The sequence below is a fragment of the Esox lucius genome, chromosome 17, assembly GCF_011004845.1.
Source record: "Esox lucius isolate fEsoLuc1 chromosome 17, fEsoLuc1.pri, whole genome shotgun sequence".
Taxonomy (NCBI): Eukaryota; Metazoa; Chordata; class Actinopteri; order Esociformes; family Esocidae; genus Esox; species Esox lucius.
In genome coordinates this window covers 27082310-27103929 of record NC_047585.1, presented here as the reverse complement: position 1 = coordinate 27103929, position 21620 = coordinate 27082310, and the positions used below count along the sequence as shown (strand labels likewise).

The 21620-nt window shown below is 40.8% G+C and overlaps 2 protein-coding genes across 2 annotated transcripts; one reads left to right on the top strand and one right to left on the bottom strand.

Moving 5' to 3' along the window:
* The first annotated feature begins 1854 nt into the window (after positions 1 to 1854).
* Positions 1855 to 8453, top strand: wdr77 (WD repeat domain 77). The gene is made up of 10 exons (XM_010881528.3): positions 1855 to 2198; positions 2664 to 2849; positions 2979 to 3117; positions 3247 to 3296; positions 4973 to 5043; positions 6760 to 6817; positions 7010 to 7078; positions 7160 to 7268; positions 7402 to 7470; positions 7636 to 8453. The coding sequence occupies exons 1-10, from the start codon at positions 2090 to 2092 to the stop codon at positions 7787 to 7789; spliced, it is 1014 nt and encodes a 337-aa protein (XP_010879830.1). The 5' UTR covers positions 1855 to 2089; the 3' UTR covers positions 7790 to 8453.
* Positions 8454 to 11796: 3343 nt separating this feature from the next.
* Positions 11797 to 21420, bottom strand: LOC105017148 (proline-rich protein 36). Its single transcript, XM_010881527.4, has 5 exons — positions 21172 to 21420; positions 19337 to 19425; positions 15843 to 15933; positions 13589 to 15638; positions 11797 to 12968 (listed from the first exon to the last, which is right to left on the bottom strand). The coding sequence occupies exons 1-5, from the start codon at positions 21251 to 21253 to the stop codon at positions 12869 to 12871; spliced, it is 2412 nt and encodes an 803-aa protein (XP_010879829.2). The 5' UTR covers positions 21254 to 21420; the 3' UTR covers positions 11797 to 12868.
* Positions 21421 to 21620: the final 200 nt, after the last annotated feature.

The window sequence follows — 21620 nt, the reverse complement described above, 5'->3', positions numbered from 1 at the left end:
TTGCACAGAGGGGATATGTCAGTCGATGATGTGCTCCGCAGACTTCACTACCCTCTGGAGGCCCTAGCGATCCACAGCGGAGCAGCTGCCATATCAGGCAGTAATGCAGCCTGAGAGGATGCTTTCAATGATGCACATGTACATGTTGGTGAGTGTTTTTACAGACATGCCAAGTTTCTTGAGTCTCCTCAGGAAGTATAGTGTTTTTGGGCAGTTTTCACTGCTGAGTTTGCTTGCCTGAACCAGGTGAGCTCATCTTTTATGAACACACTGAGAAACTTCAAGTCGAAGACTCTTTCCACTTCAGCTCCATCGATGTGTATGGGGGCATGACCCCCCCCCCCCCCCCATCTGCCACTTCCTGAACTCCACGCTCATGTCCTTAGTTTTGCAGACATTAAGAGAGAAGTTGTCCTGGCACCATGTAGCCAAATCACTTCTGTATTCGGTCTCATCATTGTTGGAGATGAGACCCAGAATGGTTGTGTGGTCTGTGAATAAGGATGACATTGGAGCTGTGTGCGGCCATGCAGTCATACATGAACAGGGAGTACAGGAAGGGACTGAGTACACAGCCCTGGGAGGCTCCGGTGCTCAGCGTCAGTGCCGAGGAGGTGAGGTTGCCCATTCTTACTACCTGGGGTCTGCCCATAAGGAAGTCCAATATCTAATTGCACAGGGAGGTCTTAAGTCCCAGGGTCCTGAGCTTAGGAACAAGCTTAGTGGGCACAATAGTGTTGAATGCAGAGCTGTAGTCCACAAACAGCATCCTCACGTATGTGTTGCCTTTTTCCAGGTGGGAGAGGACGGTGTGTGTCGTCAGGGCGATGGCATTGTCCGTGTGTGTGAGTTCTGACCAGCCCCTCGAAGCACTTCATGATGGTGGGGGTTAGTACTACAGGGCGGTAGTCATTCAGGCAGGTGATGGAAGGCTTCATCGGTACAGGGACAATGGTGGTCTGTTTAAAGCAAGTGGGGACTGCAGACAGAGACAGGGAGAGGTTGAATATGGAGGTGAAAATCTCCTAGCTGGTCAGCGCACCCCCTGACAACACGGCCAGGAATGCCATCTGGCCCTGGTGACTTCTGAGGATTCACTTTTTTATGATTGCAAAAAGAAAGAAAAGTAGTTCACTTTTCCAATAATTACGGAGGGTGCGGAATTGTGGACAGTTCATTAACACGATTGTATTATTATGCAAGACTTTTATTATGAAATATTTAGATATTTCGTGATCCGGAAGTACCATTATATTGTTGCCTAGACATACTATTATGAGCCGAGTTAAATGCCAGCAACACTTGCAATTACATAGTGTCCCTTGATTTTCCAGCACATTTTCACACTATACAGTCTCCTGAACATTTCCTACAACATACACTGCGGCGTATAGAATAGTTTTTTCTGTAGGAGGCAATATTTATCCCATGTACAGTCTATTATAGTGTTTTGCATTGGGGGGTAAAGACGGTGTGGAAAAATGTTGTGTTTCTAGATTTGGCACACCATTCCCCTTAATTAGACAGGTTTGTATAACTCTACCCACCCCCCTTGAATATTTTCTTCCTTGCTAGCACCTACAATAATTTTTGAGCTATGAGGCAATATGCATTCCATATTCAGTCATTCGCATTGTCTGAATTTTGACCTTGGAACGGGTTTTAATACCCACTTTGTTTTGAAATTACTCTTAAATATGATCAAATATTAATTGTTGTCAATGTTTTGAAACGTACATTTTCTTAAACAATTAATAAATTCAATGTATGTCAGTTTTTAGGTAATACGTTGACCTCTTATTTTGAAATTATCAATGTTCGTGACCCGGATGTGTTTTTTATTTGTGTCGCTCACAAGACGCTGATGGTCACTGATAGATTTCTTAAATCTACTTCATTCATTTCTGGTGTGAGCGATGGAGACATGAAAAACTGTATGCTTTACGTCTGATTTAAAAGTTAACCATAACCCTACAGTTTAATCGTCCCTGTTTTATAAACTAGCTAGCAAAGTTTAAAAAGTGAATACGTTTAATTATTGTATAAATACAATTAATTAGATTTGAGTGTAAGTGGATCATTTGGCTGAATGACAAGTACAGTAAATACTAACATGATTAAGGAAAACCCATGGAACATACCACCAAATGCCCCCGCGTGCATGGAGAAGCATTTGGACTCGGCACAGTACAGGGCAGGTAAGGCTAGTGACGCTGGGCTAGCAGAAACAATTAAGTTTACTAGCTATTGTAGCACGTGGTGTTCTCGCGGAATAAAGAGTTCTGCTTTTCGAATAGCTTATTACTCAAGTTGTTTGAGTGGCCGTGGAACCTGCGTTACTAACATCCAAATTACTGAGTAAAAGGTATTGTGTACCAAGTTAGCCAACTACCGCGAGTTACTAAGGCTAACTTATCACTTCGAAAAAACGATGGCGCTAATATCATGTAGCTACGTAGTTAGCCATCCATCCACGTAAAGTATAATACTGTATAGTAACACTACAGATACTTGGGTTCAAACTACAGTACTGTCAATCAAGGAACCACACTTGTCGCGCTGGCACCTTGTGCTGGGAACCTATATGTCCAATCCTGTGGCATTTCTACACAGACCAGTCAGATAATTCCCCTATTGACATTTTTCAATTTTCTTACCTATAGATGGCACCTTGTTGCTGGGGGCCTCCAGTCTGACAGGCAGGTGCTGGTTGGGCTCTATATGGGTCTATAGTGACCCCAATCAGTCTCCAAATGAGGGCTTCTGCAAGGCTGGTGTGCAGACTGAAGCAGGAGTCACCGAGGCAAAGTGGGTTTCAGAAAGGGGTGTCCTAGTGGCATCTGACTCTGGTAAGTAGAATTTACTAGAATAATTGCTCAATAGATACTACATTCTGCTGAAAACGAGGCAGTTGTAACCAAAGAGGGCACATAGTTACTGGTGGATGCAATGATGTTTGAATGGTCTGGATGTTGTAGGTGCTGTTGAGCTGTGGGAGCTTTCGGAAGATGAGAGTCTGCTGGTGAATCGTTATACCAAACACGAGCATGATCACATTGTCAACAGTGTGAGCCCTGCTGGGTCAAGCCATGCTGTCAGTGGCAGTATGGACTGCCGGTCAGTAGTGGTCAATCTCTTATTTCGTATTATATGTTTGGCACATGCAAATTTATGATTTATTTGATCAAATGCTAACTCTATTGCTGTGATTGACTAAGTTCATTCTCACTTTTCTCCATGCTGCAGAATCAAAGTCTGGGACCTGAGTCAGGGGGAAGTGGTTAGCACATATAGTGGTAAGTTATACCTGTTGATGTACAAACCCGATTCCAAAAAAGTTGGGACACTGTACAATTGTGAATAAAAACAGAATGCAATGGTGTGGAAGTTTCAAATTTCAATATTTTATTCAGAATACAACATAGATGACATTTCCAATGTTTAAACTGAGAAAATGTATCACTTTAAGGGAAAAATAAGTTTATTTTAAATTTCATGGCATCAACACATCTCAAAAAAGTTGGGACAAGGCCATATTTACCACTGTGTGGCATCCCCTATTCTTTTTATAACAGACTGCAAACGTCTGGGGACTGAGGAGACAAGTTGCTCAAGATTATGAATAGGAATGTGTCCCATACTTGTCTAATACAGGCTTCTAGTTGCTCAACTGTTTTAGGTCTTCTTTGTCGCACCTTCCTCTTTATGATGCGCCAAATGTTTTCTATGGGGGAAAGATCTGGACTGCAGTCTGGCCATTTCAGTACCCGGATCCTCCTTCTATGCAGCCATGACATTGTAATTGATGCAGTATGTGGTCTGGCATTGTCATGTTGGAAAATGCAAGGTCTTCCCTGAAAGAGATGACATCTGGATAGGAGCATATGTTGTTCTAGAACTTGGATATAACTGTCAGCATTGATGGTGCCTTTCCAGATGTGTACCATCAGAGATGCAGGCTTCTGAACTGAGCGCTGATAACAACTTGGGTTGTCCTTGTCCTCTTTAAGTCCGGGTGACATGGCGTCCCAGTTTTCCAAAATTAACTTCAAATTTTGATTCGTCTGACCACAGAACACTTTTCCACTTTGCCGCAGTCCATTTTAAATGATCCTTGGCCCAGAGAAAACGCCTGCGCTTCTGGATCCTGTTTAGATACAGCTTCTTTTTTGACCTATAGAGTTTTAGCTGGCAATGGCGAATGGCACGGTGGATTGTGTTCACCAACAATGTTTTCTGGAAGTATTCCTTAGCCCATGTTGTGATTTCGCTTACAGTATCATTCCTGTATGCGATGCAGTGCCGTCTGAGGGCCCGAAGATCACGGGCATCCAGTATGGTTTTCCGGCCTTGATCCTTACGCACAGAGATTGTTCCAGATTTTCTGAATCTTTGGATGATATTATGCACTGTAGATGATGATAACTTCAAAATCTTTGCAATTTTTCTCTGAGAAACTCCTTTCTGATATAGCTCCACTATTTTTCACCGCAGCATTGGGTGAATTTGTGATCCTCTGCCCATCTTGACTTCTGAGAGACACTGCCAGTCTGAGAGGCTCTTTTTATACCCAATCATGTTGCCAGTTGACATAATAAGTTGCAAATTGGTCCTCCAGCTGTTCCTTATCTGTACATTTAACTTTTCCGGCCTCTTATTGCTACCTGTCCCAAATTTCTTTGGAATGTGTAGCTCTCATGAAGTCCAAAATGAGCCAATATTTGGCATGACATTACAAAATGTCTCACTTTCAACATTCAATATGTTATCTATATTCTATTGTGAATTAAATATAAGTTTATGAGATTTGTAAATTATTCCATTCCTTGTACAGTGTCCCAACTTTTTTGGAATCGGGTTTGTATATTTTCAGCTGGACTGTGTCTTTAATGACTTCACAACTTCTCAGTAGCAGTTTGGATAGATAAAGCTAGTTTACTAAACTGAATCTGATTTGACTCTGCATCCACAGCTCACTCTAAGCCAGTCACTTGTGTGTCCTGCAGTCCATCCGATGATTCCCTCTTTCTGTCATGCGGACAGGTAAGACTGATGAGTTGTTTCAGAAAACAGAAAATATCCTGGAATAAGAAGTGTATTTTATGTGCTTTGGTACTCTGATGAAAGGAAGGAGTACTTTGATACTCCTTCTACTGGACGGAGAACTGTGTCACTACAGTTGTGATCATACGTTTGCATACCCTGGCAGATATTGTGAAATTTTAGCATTGATTTTGAAAATATGCCTGATCATGCAAAATAAACTCTTATTTAAGGATAGTGATCATATGAAGCCATTTATTATCACATAGTTGTTTGGCTCCTTTTATTTCATAATGATAACAGAAATCACCCAAATGGCCCTGATCAAAAGGTTACATACCCTTGAATGTTTGGCCTTGTTACAGTCACACAAGGTGACACACACAGGTGAAAATGTCATTTAAATGTTAATTTCCTATACCTGTGGCTTTTTACATTGCAATGAGTGTCTGTGTATAAATGGTCAATACATTTTTGAGCTCTCACGTTGATGCACTGAGCAGGCTAGATAATGAGCCGAAAATAACTATCGAAAGACCTGCGTAACAAGGAGCTTTATAAAGATGGAAAAGGATATAAAATGATATCCAAAGCCTTGCAAATGCCAGTCAGTACTGTTCAATCACTTATTAAGAAGTGGAAAGTACTGGGATCTCTTGATACCAAGCCAAGGTCAGGTAGACCATGAAAGATTTCAGCCAAAACTGCCAGAAGAATTGTTTGGGATACAAAGAAAAACCCACAGGTAACCTCACTTGAAATACAGGCCACTCTGGAAAAAGACGGTGTGGTTGTTTCATGGAGCACAATAAGAGGATACCTGAACAAAAATGAGCTGCATTAGCGAGTTGCCCGAAAGAAGCCTTTACTGCGCCAATGCCACAAAAAAGCCCAGTTACAATATGCCAGACAACACCTTGACACACCTCACAGCTTCTGGCAAACTGGAGTGATGAGACCAAAATAGAGCTTCATGGTCACAGTCATAAGCGCTATGTTTGGATAGGGCTCAACAAGGCCTATAGTGAACAGAATACCACCCCCACTGTGAAGCATGGTGGTGGCTCACTGATGTTGATGTTTTGGGGGTGTGTGAGCTCTGAAGGCACGGGGAATCTTCTGCACGAAAGCTGTGCATGGGACGCTCTTGGACTTTCCAGAATGACAATGACCCTAAGCACAAGGCCAAGTTGACCCTCCAGTGGTTACAGCAGAGAAAGGTGAAGGCTCTGGTGTGGCCATCACAGTCTCCTGACCTTAATATCATCATGCCACTTTGGGGAGATCTCAAACATGCATTTCATGCAAGACGACCAAAGACTTTGCATGCCCAGGAGGCTTTTTGCCAAGACGAATGGGCATCTATACCACCTGCAAGAATTCAGGGCCTCATAGACAACCATTACAAAAGACTGCACACTGTCATTGATGCTAAAGGGGGCAATACACAGTATTAAGAACTAAGGATATGCAGAATTTTGAACCAGGGTCAGTTCATTTTTTGTTGCCATATTTTGATTTATGATTGTGCCATTCTGTTATGACCTACAGTTGAATGTGAATCCCTTATGAAAAAAGGCATGTTTTGCCTGCTCACTCATGTTTTCTTTAGAAATGGAACATGTATTATGAATTCTCCAAGGGCATGCAAACTTTTGAGCACAACTGTTTGAAACCTGTCACTGCACTCATTGTGTCTCCATTCCTTTCTCTCAGGATGGCCGCCTCTTGCTTTGGGACCGAAGGAAACCCACCAAACCAGCTTCTAGATTAGGTGATTAAAATATATCTGATGTGTCACTTAGACAGCAGTTTAGACTTGTTGGCCAATGAGTTGACACTCAACAAGTAATGTTAGTTTTTGGTTTTCCCAACGGGACAACTATGAAAATGTGTACTCCTGTAATCCAATGTGATGAGAGCGTCTGCTGAATGATTTAAATGTGTATGTTGTGTCTTGTGTCAGACCTAGAGCCCAGCTGTTGCCCTACCTCAGTGGCCTGGCATCCACACCAAAGGACCACAATCGCCTACGGTAAGGCCCAGTGTTTTAAATAATCCCACAGCCAGGCTTTCATGATACATATGTGCTGATCCATGTTTTTGTTTCGATCAGGTGACGAGCTGGGACGGGTGATGTTGAAGGACTTCCAGGGCACTGAGCCTGCCCAGATACAAAGCAGTCACAGCCGCCAAGTCTCTGGCCTGGCCTTCTCTTCACACAGGTAAACCTCAGTTCCCTTATCTGCGTCAGTCAGTTTGTTGTTAGAATAGGTTTATACACAGATCTCTAAGCCTTCCACCAATCAGTGTGTTGTTAGACTGGGCTAATACACAGATCTCTAACCCTTCAATTAGTGTCCCCTTGCTGGCCTCCATCAGTGATGACTGTTCTGTTGCTGTGATGAACTCGGATCTTAAAGAAATGTAAGTGGCAATATATATATGTGGTGTTTGTAATCTCTCCCTAGTACATCATTTTGGCTTGTTAGCTCAAATTTGGGCAGTCAAAGTCCAACTACTTTTACTTTACTCCCCTTACTTTACTCCCCTTACTTACTTTATTTCCATTTGGCTCCGATTCTACTCTAGGTTCCGAGACAGGAGGCACAAGGACTTTGTTCGGGGTGTCTGCTGGGCCCCTACCAGTCTTGATTCTTTGACCACTGTGGGCTGGGACCACCAGGTCCTCCACCACAACGTGGCACAGGAGCACGCCACGGTGGACTCCATTCCATCTCCATAGACCAACCACAGCTATGGGGAGGGGGATTCATGGGGTTGGTGGGAGGTGGGCTGGTAGTGCGATGCCGGTGTGAAGGTGTTAACACCCAGGGCAATATTACAATAGTTTCCCCAACCATAGTCTTAAATTAGCCATTTGATATCATGGGAATCTTTAATGAACCCAGCTGGTCTACAGTCTAACCCCATGTAGTCCTTGTGCTGTATCACTCAGCATGAGAGCTAGTCTCTGAGAAATGTGACTCACTGGCTCATTAGAAAACAAGATTGTGGGTGGATTGGATTAACCAGTCGGTTAGACCGTAGTTTATCGGAGTATTCTGAAATAACATTGTGAACTAGTTTAACATGGTTCAACTTGTGACTGCACCATCAATGCAATGGCAGTTTCAGTACATTTGAAAATTCCTTTCATATTTTCTCCAGAGCTTTACTCACCAGTACACGGTTGTTCCATTTCCTTTTCCCTTCCATGGCACTTTGTGTTGACATCTCTATAGTGTGTACCAGACACTAAGCACCATCCTAATGTTTTTGTACAAGTTTTGGATTGTATGTATAGGACCTGTCAAGTGGTGCTTTTTGGAAGTCTGGGCAGTGCAACTTGAAACTGACAATGATTTTTTTTCATTCTTCAATAAAGCTTGTCGCAATATTGTACAATTCATGAGTTGATTTTGTTTTCCAAAGACATGAATGTCAGTCCTACTACAACCTGCTTTTACAGTAACCCCCCCTCCCCATGTAAGTTTCTTTGGAACAGGTTGTTTTTTGTTTGTTCTGAAATTATTACCTATCTACTAAGGTATGTGTTTTAATCGAACCATGCCTGAAAACATTTTCAAAGTTTGTTCTCAAACACTTTAGTTCTCATTCAATTTAATAATGTGACAGAATTAAGTTTTGATTAGCAATATGTTGATGTACTGTAATGCTGCATAAACAAGAATAAGAGTTGAGTGTCTAAAGCAAGTATAAACAGATTACAAGTCAATACAACCAATAGACTGTGGAAAGAGTTTAAATGGGAAATGTATCAGTCACATGGATTACATTTGTAGAATTATTTTAATTAAAATGAACAGCAGATATCTACTGGTAATTTTACATTTTTTACAGTATCTCTCAAAAGTGAGTACACCCCTTACCTTTTTGTAAATATTGGATATCTTTTCATGTGACAACACTGAAATGACACATGTACACTGTTATACAAGCTGTACACTCACTGCTTTCCATTGTAACCAAGTGTCATTTCTTCAGTATTGTCACATGAAAAGATATATAATCAAATATTTACAAAATGTGAGGGGTGTACTCGCTTTTGTGAGATACTGTATATGATAGTAGTACCGTAGAATCATACATATTGCCCCTTTAAATATAATCTCTTAAGGATACTTACACAGTAACCTTAAGAGATTGTAAAGTTTGCATATCCTTGGAGAATTGGTAATATACTGTATGTGCCATTTGTAAAGAAAACATGAGTGAGCAGGCAAAACACATCTTTTATTTCTTATGGGATTCACATTCAACTGTAGGTCATAACAGAATGGCACAACCATAAAACAAAACATGGCAACTAAGAAAAAAATCTACTTACCTCTCATCAATGACAGTGTGCAGTCTTTTGTAATAGTTGTCTATGAGGCCCTGAATTCTTGGTAAAGCTGCCCATTCGTCTTGGCAAAAAGCCTCCAGGTCATGCAAAGTCTTTGGTCGTCTTGCATTAAACGCACGTTTAAGATCTCCCCAGAATGGCATGATGATATTAAGGTCAGGAGACTGTGATGGCCACTCCAGAACCTTAACCTTTATCTGCTGTAACCACTGGAGGGTCAACTTGGCCTTGTGCTTAGGGTCATTGTCGTGCTGGAAAGTCCAAGAGTGTCCCAAGTGCAGCTCTCATGCAGAAGAATGCAAATTGTCTGCCAGTATTTTCTGATAACATGCTGCATTCATCTTGCCATCAATTTTCACAAGATTCCCTGTGTCTTTAGAGCTCACACACCCCCAAAACATCAGTGAGCCACCACCATGATTCACAGTGGGGATGGTATTCTGTTCACTATAGGCCTTGTTGAGCCCTATCCAAACATAGCGCTTATGACTGTGACCATGAAGCTCTATTTTGGTCTCGTCACTCCAAATTACAGTGTGCCAGAAGCTGTGAGGCCTGTAAAGGTGTTGTCGGGCATATTGTAACCAGGCTTTCTTGAGGCATTGGCGCAGTAAAAGCTTCTTTCTGGCAACTCGACCATGCAGCTCATTTTTGTTCAAGTATCATCGTATTGTGCTTTGTATCTCGAACAATTCTTCTGGCAGTTTTGGCTGAAATCTTTCTTGGTCTACCTGACCTTGGCTTGGTATCAAGAGATTCCAAAATTTTCCACTTCTTATTAAGTCATTGAACAGTACTGACCAGAATTTGCACGGCTTTGGATATCATTTTATATCCTTTTCCATCTTTAGAAAGTTCCATTACCTTGTTACACAGGTCTTTTGAAAGTTATTTTCTGCTCCCCATGGCTCGGTATCAAGCCTGCTCAGTGCATCCACGTGAGAGCTAACAAACTCATTGACTATTTATACACAGATACTAACAGCAATTTAAAAAGCCACCGGTGTGGGAAATTCACCTTTAATTGCCATTTTCACCTGTGTGTGTCACTTTGTGTGTCTGTAACAAGGCCAAACATTCAAGGGTATGTAAACTTTTGCTCAGGGTCATTTGGGTGATTTCTGTTAACATTATGATTTAAAAAGGGGCCAAACAACTATGTGATAATAAATGGCTTCATATGATCACTATCCTTAAATAAAATGCATTTATTTTTGCATGATCAGTTATATTTTCATATTCAATGCAAACTTAAGAGCACAACTATAGCTGCCTCTTCAGAGCTAAATTACAACAAATGATTAAGGACTTAAATAAGGGACATAGGGCAGTAGGGCTTGTTTGGGATACAGCAGAGTACACTTTCATTCCGATAATAAACGTTATTTAGTCCACATTGTATTTGTATAAGGGAGGTGTTAGCAGTTTAATAGTGGTCGTTTATATAAGCAGAGAAACATTTTATTTTGTCAACTATAGTTTATAGTAAATTTACTTCTAAATGCATGTTCTGTTTCTACATGTGATTTTTCTGAATCATTTCAAAAACAGATTTAGTAATTATTCACCTCAAAATAAAGAAACATTAATTGATTATGCACATTATTGCAAAGGGATTTCTAATTGCTGTTTTCTTTTTGAAAAGGTATGTTTATCAGTGTACAATGCTACAGCTGTTATTTTTGTTCCTCTTTGTTCACCACAATGGATCTATCTAGTATATTGAATCTGCACATATAGGCTGTATAATAAGCCTGGCCTGAAAATGTGGAGGCACTTATAATACAAAATAATGTATTGATTTAAGAGTTTCTTGATTAAAGAACTAAATGCAAATATTATTTGGCATTATGGTATGATTACTTGAGATAATAGGATTGGTCACTCTTGCTGTATAATGGCTAATGTTATAGGCTAATATTATATGCTGTTGAGTGACACTGACTACGCAATACCTATGTAATTATACGATGTCCCATTAAATCTGTGCCTTTTGGGCATAAGTGACGAACACATGAATATAGAATCAAAGGATTTATTTTAAAGTAACTAAGTAACTTAATGCCTTACTTTCTACAGTGAGTAACGTAACTAGTCATTTTATGGAAACTGTAACTAGTAACTGTAGTTACTTTGAAAAGTAATGTTGACCAACACTGCTTAATACAGGGAACAGAAACCAGGCTAATAAATGCAGTAGTACAGAGTATTCCAATCCGATTAAAAGAAGTATCTTCAAAAGTGGTGCTCCAGAGCAAGACATCCCACTGGCTGACTGTTTCGTGTTGGGGCAGAGGCAGAAAGCAGAGTTCCACTTTAAATGTGCTTGTGAGATGTGCTTGAAAGGAGCCAGGATAATTCTATTCAGGTTGACTCATCATGAATTCAGTGTCTGAATACATTTATTGGAAACATATTTATGACTTTTAATATTATTTTATTACATAGTTTGATATCACAGGTCAAATAACCATACAAAGGAGGGGCCTTTGTCCTGGGATATTTAGCTTAATTCAATGTTGAAAGGAGTAATGAAAAACATTAAACATTAAAGGCAATACAGGTTAAGCATAGTTTTTACAATGGCTTTCAACATGACAGCTTTACCAAAACTAGATGGGCTTGTGGACATACACTCCAGTCAGGAGATACACACTATTATCCAAAGGCATTGACCAAACCTTTGAAAGTTTTCTTGGTTTATCATGATTTAAAAAAGATTAAATACATATATGTTTTATAATTGACCAGATTTAGTAATGACCTACATAATTGTTACCACTAGATTTTTATTTTACAGTAGTGGGGCTGCTTAATAAATATAAACACAGACAGACCCAATAGTAAGACCTAAGCAAAATAAACGTACATTTTAGACCAAATAGAATCTAGATACCATGGAGACCAAATTATTTCGTTCCGTCATGACGCACATTTGTTTTGCTTCTACTCAGTCTTATTTTTTATAGGACATATCTTGCTCAGCTCAGCTGACTGAAGTAGATGATCAGACAGTCTGATAACAGACCTAGTTTACATAGTTGTAGAACCTTTGCTAAGAGTACAGTAAATCATTTACAGCATGAATGTACTCTATGTACTGTAGTCTGCTACATTTCAATTCCCTTTTTGCTGTAAAAATGTATATACAGCTAATGTGGTAAATAAAAAAACACAACCAAAAATAATCTGTACAAATCCTTATAGTAAGTCTTTATGGTAAAAATATATAAAAACTATTATTTGTTCTATCTTAAGGCTGGGAACTTACAGCTCGTAGTTTAAAAATTGGCCTCTTCACCACCTGCCTTGAATCTTGGTCAGATAGATATCATTGCTAAAAAGTGTACTGTGTGCTATCGCACACTGATTAAACCGTAGCAATGAAATATCTTTTTGAAATCTGCACTCTTTCCTGAGGACTGGGGAAAACCTTCTATGCATGGGCATGGCTCCTCATGATGAATCTCCTTTGCTGACAACAGTGATGGGTTGTTTGGTTCCAGGTCGTACCGTGAAAGTAATCCCAGATGCTTGCTTTGACTGTGGCCCATTGCTAGTTAAAGGAAAAAAAATATTGTATTAAATTATTTTACATGATTTTATTGAACTGTTATTTGACCAAGTCAATAAAGAACTAATGATCTTTTTCAATGGCAACCAATTTTAGTACATCTGATTAACATTAAAAAAATGCAATTAGGGACATTGCTAGAAAAACTAAACCCATCTAGTCACAATGACCTAAGGCACAGGTGTCAAACCGGTTCCACAAAGGGCAGAGTGTCTGCAGGTTTTTGGTTTTTCCTATAAATTGGTTCCTAGTTCATACCTACACAACCAGGTGAGGGTAGAAACTAACCAATCAGTGACCTAATTAACCAATCAAGTACAAGGAGAGAGCAAAAACCTGCAGACACTCGGCCCTCCGTGGAACCGGTCTGACACCTCTGACCTAAGGTTCTCAAACTTTGAATTCAGAAGCATGAAAACATCTGGGCTCCTTTATTTGCTTTTTTCCCTCAAACTAATACACAATAGACAAAAAACACAGACAAAATATAAAAACAATTAGCAACCACAAAGACTATAAACACCACTACCCAGAGCCCCAACCCAATCTTTCCTTTTCACCCTATTAGGTAACAAATATATAGAAGAGAACACAAGGCCTACCTGGTGAGAACTTTTGATGGCGCTGACAAACCTTGAGCTTTCATGGCCATTTTACTCTCCAATTCCTTCATGTCTAGGCCTTGTGTTTTGACTAACGGGGTGGCACTCTTGACAAAAGGGGTCTTCTGGGTGACTTTAGAGCCAACGGTGACCTTGGTCTCCTCATCAGACAAGGGAGACCCCCAGTCATCAGACTCTGTTTCTTTCATGACAAGCATTTTGTTGTCCATTTTGTTGTCCATCTCCAACATCTTCTTCTGCAGGATGCTCAGGAGCGTGGCCTGACTGGCTGAAAGGGAGGAGGGTGCCTGGGTGGGAGGAGACTTGGGTTTGGTTTCAACAGGCATCTTTGTTTTGACGTCAAGGACAGGAGGCGGGACTTTGGGTGGGCTTGGAAGTTTGGGTTTTACAGTCGGAGGGGCAGGAGGAGGGGTGTTCATTTTGACAGAAACTGTAGGGCTGGGTGTAGGGGACAGGACTGGAAGGACAGGGCTGGGAGTTGGGGGCACGACCCGAAGGACAGGGCTGGGAGTTGGGGGCACGACTGGAAGGACAGGGCTGGGAGTTGGGGGCACGACTGGAAGGACAGGGCTGAGAGTTGGGGGCAGGACCTTCTTTAGGGGGGGATCAGGTGGAGGAGAGCTAGGGGGTGAGTCCATAACATTATCATGGTCATCGAATTCAGGAGGGGGAGGGAGTAATGGCATGCATTGTTCCTCCTTTTTATCTTCTTCCTTGACAAAGCTAAAGGGTGAAAGAATCCTCTGCTGTCCACTTTGCTTATCCATAGCTATATAACTGGAGGATGAGGATGTAGAGGCGGGTACAACCCTATGACTCACCACTGACATGGTAGGTTTTGGTGGGGTTTGGTCTTGAGAGGTGAATGAGGTAGATCCAGGGATGACTGTGAACGAATTGGGATTGGATTGGCTGTGCTGGATGCTCGCTGACGGCTCGTTACTCTTTGACCTGTGCTTCTCTCGTTCTTTAGCTGCCATCAGAAGAGCGAAAGGGGAGGCAGCAGGCCCCTCCCTTGGACCAGGTGCATCACCGGTCTTTAGGTTGCGTAGTTTACGGTCCAGCATAGGACTGAACTTGAGACTCTGGCCAGCTGACACATCTTGCTTGATCTGGCTAGTCTCTGTGGTTATAGGGGCAGTAACCACCTTCTGAAGCTTGGGTAACTCCTCAGCGGGGGGGTTTGGTTTGTTGGTACCCTGCTCTGTGGATAAAGATGAAGGCTCCACTTTCATTTCTTCACAAGTCTTGGATGGAGTGGCCTGGCCTGACGGAGTGGATTTCAAGTTTTCCTTGATGTCCAGCTGCATGCCAAAGCTATTTTTCCGTGCTGGCTTAGTTGGCGGTGCCACGGAGGGGACATTCCCACTGACTTGAACAGGGCCGGGGTCAGTGAACCCAGGGTCATGCAGAAGTAGGATCTGCTTAGGCCTATTTTCATGGTCCACCTGTTTACCTGAGATGCCAGTCTTGGGAACACTGTAGATTTTAGCTGTGTTCTGAGGGTTGAAGCTAGAGGGTGTAAGATTTTTTACAGGGGGAGTTTGTGCTGGACCCTGGGGGGGTTCATCTAGGCTGGGGATGGAGGACAGTCTCACTGGCTTAGGAGGTGGGTTCTTCAGGGCTTTCAAAGCAGCTTGCCTCATGTTTGAAGGGGGCTGTGGCGGGGCGAACTTTGGGGGTTCTGTAAAGTCAGGGACTGTAGTTTTTGGTGATGTATCATTTGGCAAAGAAGAACTAGAAGCACTGGATGTAGTTGACGGGAGCTTTGGGGATGGCACTGATGGAGGTTTCAGGGAGGTGAAAACATCTTTGTCGTCTTCAGGATGAACCACAGACTGTTGTTTTGATTGGGGTTTTGGAGGGGGCATTGGGGGGTGCTGAAGAGAGTCCAGGTCACTCGGGGGAGGGATGAACATCGAGGGAGGAGGTGGGGGTGCCGTTGAAGGGGGAGGTGGAATAAATATCTCCCCTTCCACCAAATCAGGTACAGATATTGCTGATCCATTGCCCAACCGGTCCTCATTTACTGTGAAGTTAAGTGTGATAGAACCACGGTCAGATACAAATTATGTATTTTATTGATTTCAATTATTGTCAAAGTATGTTTTTAAAAATTACATTTAGTTGTGGTTGGCCCAATTAATTTAATTACATTAGAATCTTCCCGGTCTGAAAAACATGCTTGTGAATGGCTTGATTTTAGGTTTTGGGACTTTTGGGAGAGACTCACCAGCCATGTTGATTTTTGGTTTATTGACAGGGGGAAGGACCGGAACTTTGGGTGTTGGGACAGCAAACCCTTGCACAATGTCAGAAGAGGACTGTGGAAAATGAGGACAGAAGATATCAGATGTTACAGCATTTGACTAGTAGCTGAATGGTTGTTACAATTGTTTCACGAGCTGTTGAAAAATATGTTGTTCTATCATAGAGCCTAACCCTAATTCCTGCTCACTGAGTAAGACAATTAACCCTAACTCCTGCTCACTGAGCATGACCCTTAACCCTAACTCCTGCTCACTGAGCATGACCCTTAACCCTAACTCCTGCTCACTGAGCATGACCCTTAACCCTAACTCCTACTCACTGAGCATGACCCTTAACCCTAACTCCTGCTCACTGAGCATGACCCTTAACCCTAACTCCTACTCACTGAGCATGACCCTTAACCCTAACTCCTGCTCACTGAGCATGACCCTTAACCCTAACTCCTGCTCACTGATCATGACCCTTAACCCTAACTCCTGCTCACTGAGCATGACCCTTAACTCTAACTCCTGCTCGGATGGCCTGGTGTGGTTGCCCCTCACAATTCTTCAGTTTGGAAGAATTGTGTAAGCGGTTACTTCATTTTATTTCAGATTTGGAGTAAGCTAACATATACATATCGACCACATGTTATATAGTAATCATATAATAATCATGAGATGGATAATTTAACTATTTAATGTACCTACTTTCAAAGGACTCCCTGGTGAACCTTTTGTACTTTATAAAAAAAGTCTCCTAAAAATCCAGTGAGTGTAAGTCAGGTGGTTATTTGTTTTTAGCCCACACAATTCACTTTTCTCACCTTTTTGATATTGAAATTTTTTTTAAGATTCTCACTGCAGAAAAAGTGTAAAAAATGTGTTACATGATCAACACACACACACACGTAAACATTTTATATGTCACCATACAACATTAACCAACCTCCAGTCAAAAACTAACCAGGTGCTGTCGGACATATCACATGGGTTAACATGACTCTAAGCATGTGTAGCAAACTTAATCAAAGTCAAATTGATCAATAGATATTTGTATGTGGTTATTATAGCACCATCATGTGGTCGACATTAATGTTTCTGAATATGTTGAGTTTCCACCCTGTTTCCAACATGAGTAGCAAATTATTTTACAATGCTTAAATCCAGTTAGGTGCCACACCACGCCAACCTTCCGCACCTCACAGATTATTGTTTGTCACGTTTGCCTACCGTGAAGTGCTGTCGTTATTTCTTGATCCACAACATATATAAAGAAGTTAAATCGTTATAGCTCTTTTGTTTTATTTCCGTTTTGCCTCACTTTTTACGCACTCGCTACACTCGCACGGTCACAGTCCAGTCCAACGGAAGGTTTGAATTGTTTAAAAAACATGAAATGTCTTAAGTGATCCAGTATTCTGGGCAGCTGCCTCATGTACTGCTGCAGCATCGGTTAAAGACCAACCTACTACTCCTTCTTCCACTTTCCTGGCAAATAAATCATAAAATGCATGCAAATATATCTAAAATGTGTAGAAAGAGTATATACATATCTACTAAATGTAATTTATGACCTTGCAAAGTTTGCATTGCAGTCGTTTGTTAAAGCACCATCAAACACCTTGACTTTGTAAATGCAGATCTCAGCATTAAGGTGCAGGATTCATGTAGGTTTAGAGAATATCTGCTTCTGTAATGTTATGCTATTCATTTGCAGGACTAATGGACACCAGTAGTGTCTGAGATACTGGGTGTGACGTGAGTAGGCGATTGATCCACAGTCCACTGACAATTTAATTGTGGAGAAAATGTATTTTAAAAATCTTAGAATACCTTTACAGCCTAGCGTAAAGATGCCATTAATTACCAAAGACATTTACAAGGACCAAGGACATTTACAAGGACTTTTCATTAAAAAGAAAATGTTTCTAAGACTAACCGTAGTCTGTATTAATGTACAAACCTTGTATAGATTGAGGCTACAGGATTGATAACTTTGATAACTTTCAAATGCCCCCGAGCACCCCACTTATTGAACTTACTCAAAAATATAATCTATTGGTGAACTGTATCTAAGCTTGCTTAACAACAGGTGAACCGTCCTTGCCCAGTTTTCTGCTTATTTCAGGCTGGGCAGGCGTGGTGTGGGCAAGGCAATTGGAAAACTCCCATCTATTCATGTAAGCATACGTTAAGAGGTTATGACTGCCTTTTGCGAAGAAATTATCATCCCAGCCCAAAATGCCACTATCAATAAACACAGAGTGTGTTGACATAACAGACATATGCCCTTCCAAACCTGAGTTACCCAAATATACCCAATACTGGGCCTAAGGGCCTCCAATATAACAAAACAATACAACTGTAAATTGAAATAAAGTTATTGCCTTTGATCCGATTGTTCTGATCACAACCACAGGTATTGCTCTCTCACATGGCGCGTGGAATACCGATGGAACACAGGCAATAGACCCATAAATAACTTGCATTCAGCTGTAGAAATATGTTTCATGGAAATAGTAATATATATTTTTATGTCAGGGTCTCATCTGGAGCAGTTTACAAGAGTTATTAGGGTTAATTGCCTTTGCTTAGGGGGACAACGACCGATTCTTCACCGTGCTATGACATCGTTCAGTTACTGGTCCAACGCTACTATTACTTGGATATCTGGTGTGGCAACTGGGCTGACTGGTGTAGTGCTTTCCTCAGTTACAGTAGATGTTTATAGTATCAAATATAAACAGAACATTATGTCATGACCATAGACGACACAGAGATTCACCTCACAGCAAAGGCATGAACATTTCACAAGAAACAAAGGGTGCAGCATTAAAGAGACACTTCAGATCCTTATGAATGTATTATTTTCCTTGTCCTTTTCCATGACTCACTGGTGAAAGTCAGAAGATTTAGTCAGGGCCGTCCAGCCTCTATTCTACTGGGTGCGCCACATCTAACACATGCCAAAAAAACATGTCATATAAAGGACACACCTATGCAGCCTACAACATAATAACCATGTAATAAATTAAACAAAATAATAAGCTGATACAAACGGTCTTCTCTTGATCAAATACTTGGGCACTATCTTAAGTCAACGACTAATTATGTCAATATGCAGATGACCCAATATGAACATTCTTATAGTTATGTCTGCATTAGGACTTGACTGAGAACTGACTCTTGACTAGCTAGGACTGGGTCAACATAGCATGCACCCTTGTAACATGGAGAGCCTGCCTGCAAGTCAACCTACTCCCTCTTTACACGTGTGAATAACATGTGCAAGTGAAAAAAGTTCAGATTTATCGTTGGTTCTGATTCTGTGGTCACACCAAGATCAACGATTATAGGAATTCCAAATGGCATGGCTGGTCCTGTTCAGTACTCTGCATCATATTATTTTATAGAGCCACATACATGTTCAGATTTGATAGCTTTTAAAACATTATGCAGTGGATTTGGAACCTACCGTATAGTGCTTGACTGTGGGTCTGGATTTCACTTTGGCAGTGCCTGATTCAGGAATGGCTGATGAGTCCAACTCCAGTTCAACATTGTCTAAAGAAAGAAAACAACAACTCCCTGCATAAGTTTACAGTACATCAAAAAACATATATTATTTAACAGAACAGCAAAAATATGATTTAGTAATTATGTACATAAAAGGACTTTAAGGCATTTTGCTAGTGTATTCTGTATGGGGTATTTCCCTTGTTTTTCAAAACTGTATATTCTAGAGTTAAAGCCCAATTTACTCAAAAGGCTTCTAAAAGCTTCACATATTAAACAATTCTGTGGGTCAAAAGCCTGTTAGTTTCCTTGTCATAAATGTTTGCTGTTCATTAACATGGTTTTCATGTTAATTAATGGTCCTTGAGCAGAGGTGTGACATAGTGATATGTTATAACCAGTGTTCTAATTTTAGGCAAACAGCATTCCGGTCACTTTTTTAGGCAAAAGAGCCACCTGGGATGTCTGGGATAGGATACTTTAATGGAACAAGCCTTATTAACACATACATTTTGAAGAACATAGTCCAATGTGCAATTTGTCAGTTCGGGTACTTATTTTATCCCAAGTCAAGCACTGGTCATATCAATGGCAATTATCACAGACAGACAGGCATCAAAGCACACTTAACAAAGTCAAGCTTCATGCATTTGGGATTGAGGCATATACAATGGATGTATACGAAAGACTAAATTATACTTTATCTGGACTTCAGACCACTCACCACATGATCAATATTTCACGGAAACTCCAGAGATGGTCTGTCTATCATGTTCCTAACAGGCTTTGACATTACTAGATAAATGAAAAACCTACCTAAAACACAGAGGTAAAAAGAGCTGTGTTGTAAAACTAGAGTGCTTGTGCTTCTTTACAGCTCAGTCAACCATTCCAATGTCAGGAATGTCACAGTCAAATAACTAACTAATGGGAGACATGTCATTGAGGGACTGTTGAGTGAGGTCATGCTCTGACTTAGAACTGACTTAGCACTGACTTATGACTTCCTGAAAGAAGACTGAGGCTAAACGGCATTATATCTGATATGTAACCAGCCATTCAAAACAGCCACAAACGGGCAGTGTTTAACCTCCCCCGGAGATGTTTCATCAGTCATATAAAAAGCATCGAGCACCTGCATAATGTATGCAAATAATCAATCCGATGACATGTTCAGAACCTTACTCAACAGTTCAACAACGTTTTAAGTGTTTTTTTCTCATTTCTTTTTTATTATACTTCCCAAAGCATGGATTAAGAAATCCTCTGGACGTATGAAAATGTATGCACTCACCACGTCACACCATATGAGCGTCTTGCTGAAGTGACATGTAGCTTACTTTGTTGTAACGATAATAATGGTGTGTAATTAATTTGATCTCCACATATTATACAACAAAAGCAAGTACATTTTTTTATTTTATTTAGTGCTGCAGAATCCTAACGTTTCGTTAAAAAAGACGTTTCGTGAAATTGGGTCATGCTCTCACAATTCCACCTGTAACGTAATGAACTTTCAGCCAGGTAAGATTCGGTTTACCACTGTTAGGGAAATCAAATCCTACCCCAGCTTACTTTTGACGATACTTGCGTGACACTGGTGTTGCGTAAACATTTTGTATTCCTTGATCCAACAAGCATATTTTTTTTAGAATGTGACCATTTAGATTTCATCCACTTATTTTTCACAGTAACAAGTGCAAAGGTCGTGAAAGCCGTAAGAATAATGTCGATCGAATGATATATTAAACATTTGATTGTTATTAGAATTTGTACATGACAAGAAAAACTCACCCAGCTCCTTGACTTTAATATTGGTGTCAAAGAGAGATTGCTTATTCTTTCGACCCAAAAAATTCAAAGATCCCTTTTTCATTATTTTGTCCTATTGGTAGGCCTATTGTACCGAAAAATTAATAAAACATATTAAGCATGAGCTTCCATAGCCAGTCGTTAAAAACGTAGAAATTAAATCATTCGTATTAACGACAGGTGTATTACTGAATCCGCACTGATTCGGTGAAAACGTCAGGATAGAGAAAATGGCCACCGCCTCCTTCCCTTTACCCCCGTGCCTCCCTCTTTTGTAAACCGACAGGTTAGGCAGAGTACAATCAGAACTTCCCCCAACCCTGTGCCTGCCAGCCAACACACCCAGACTCCAGAAATGACAGCAACATTCCAATATCATACCAATCCACCTTCTCTCACTTCTCTTAATGTATCTCGTAGTGAGTGGTAAT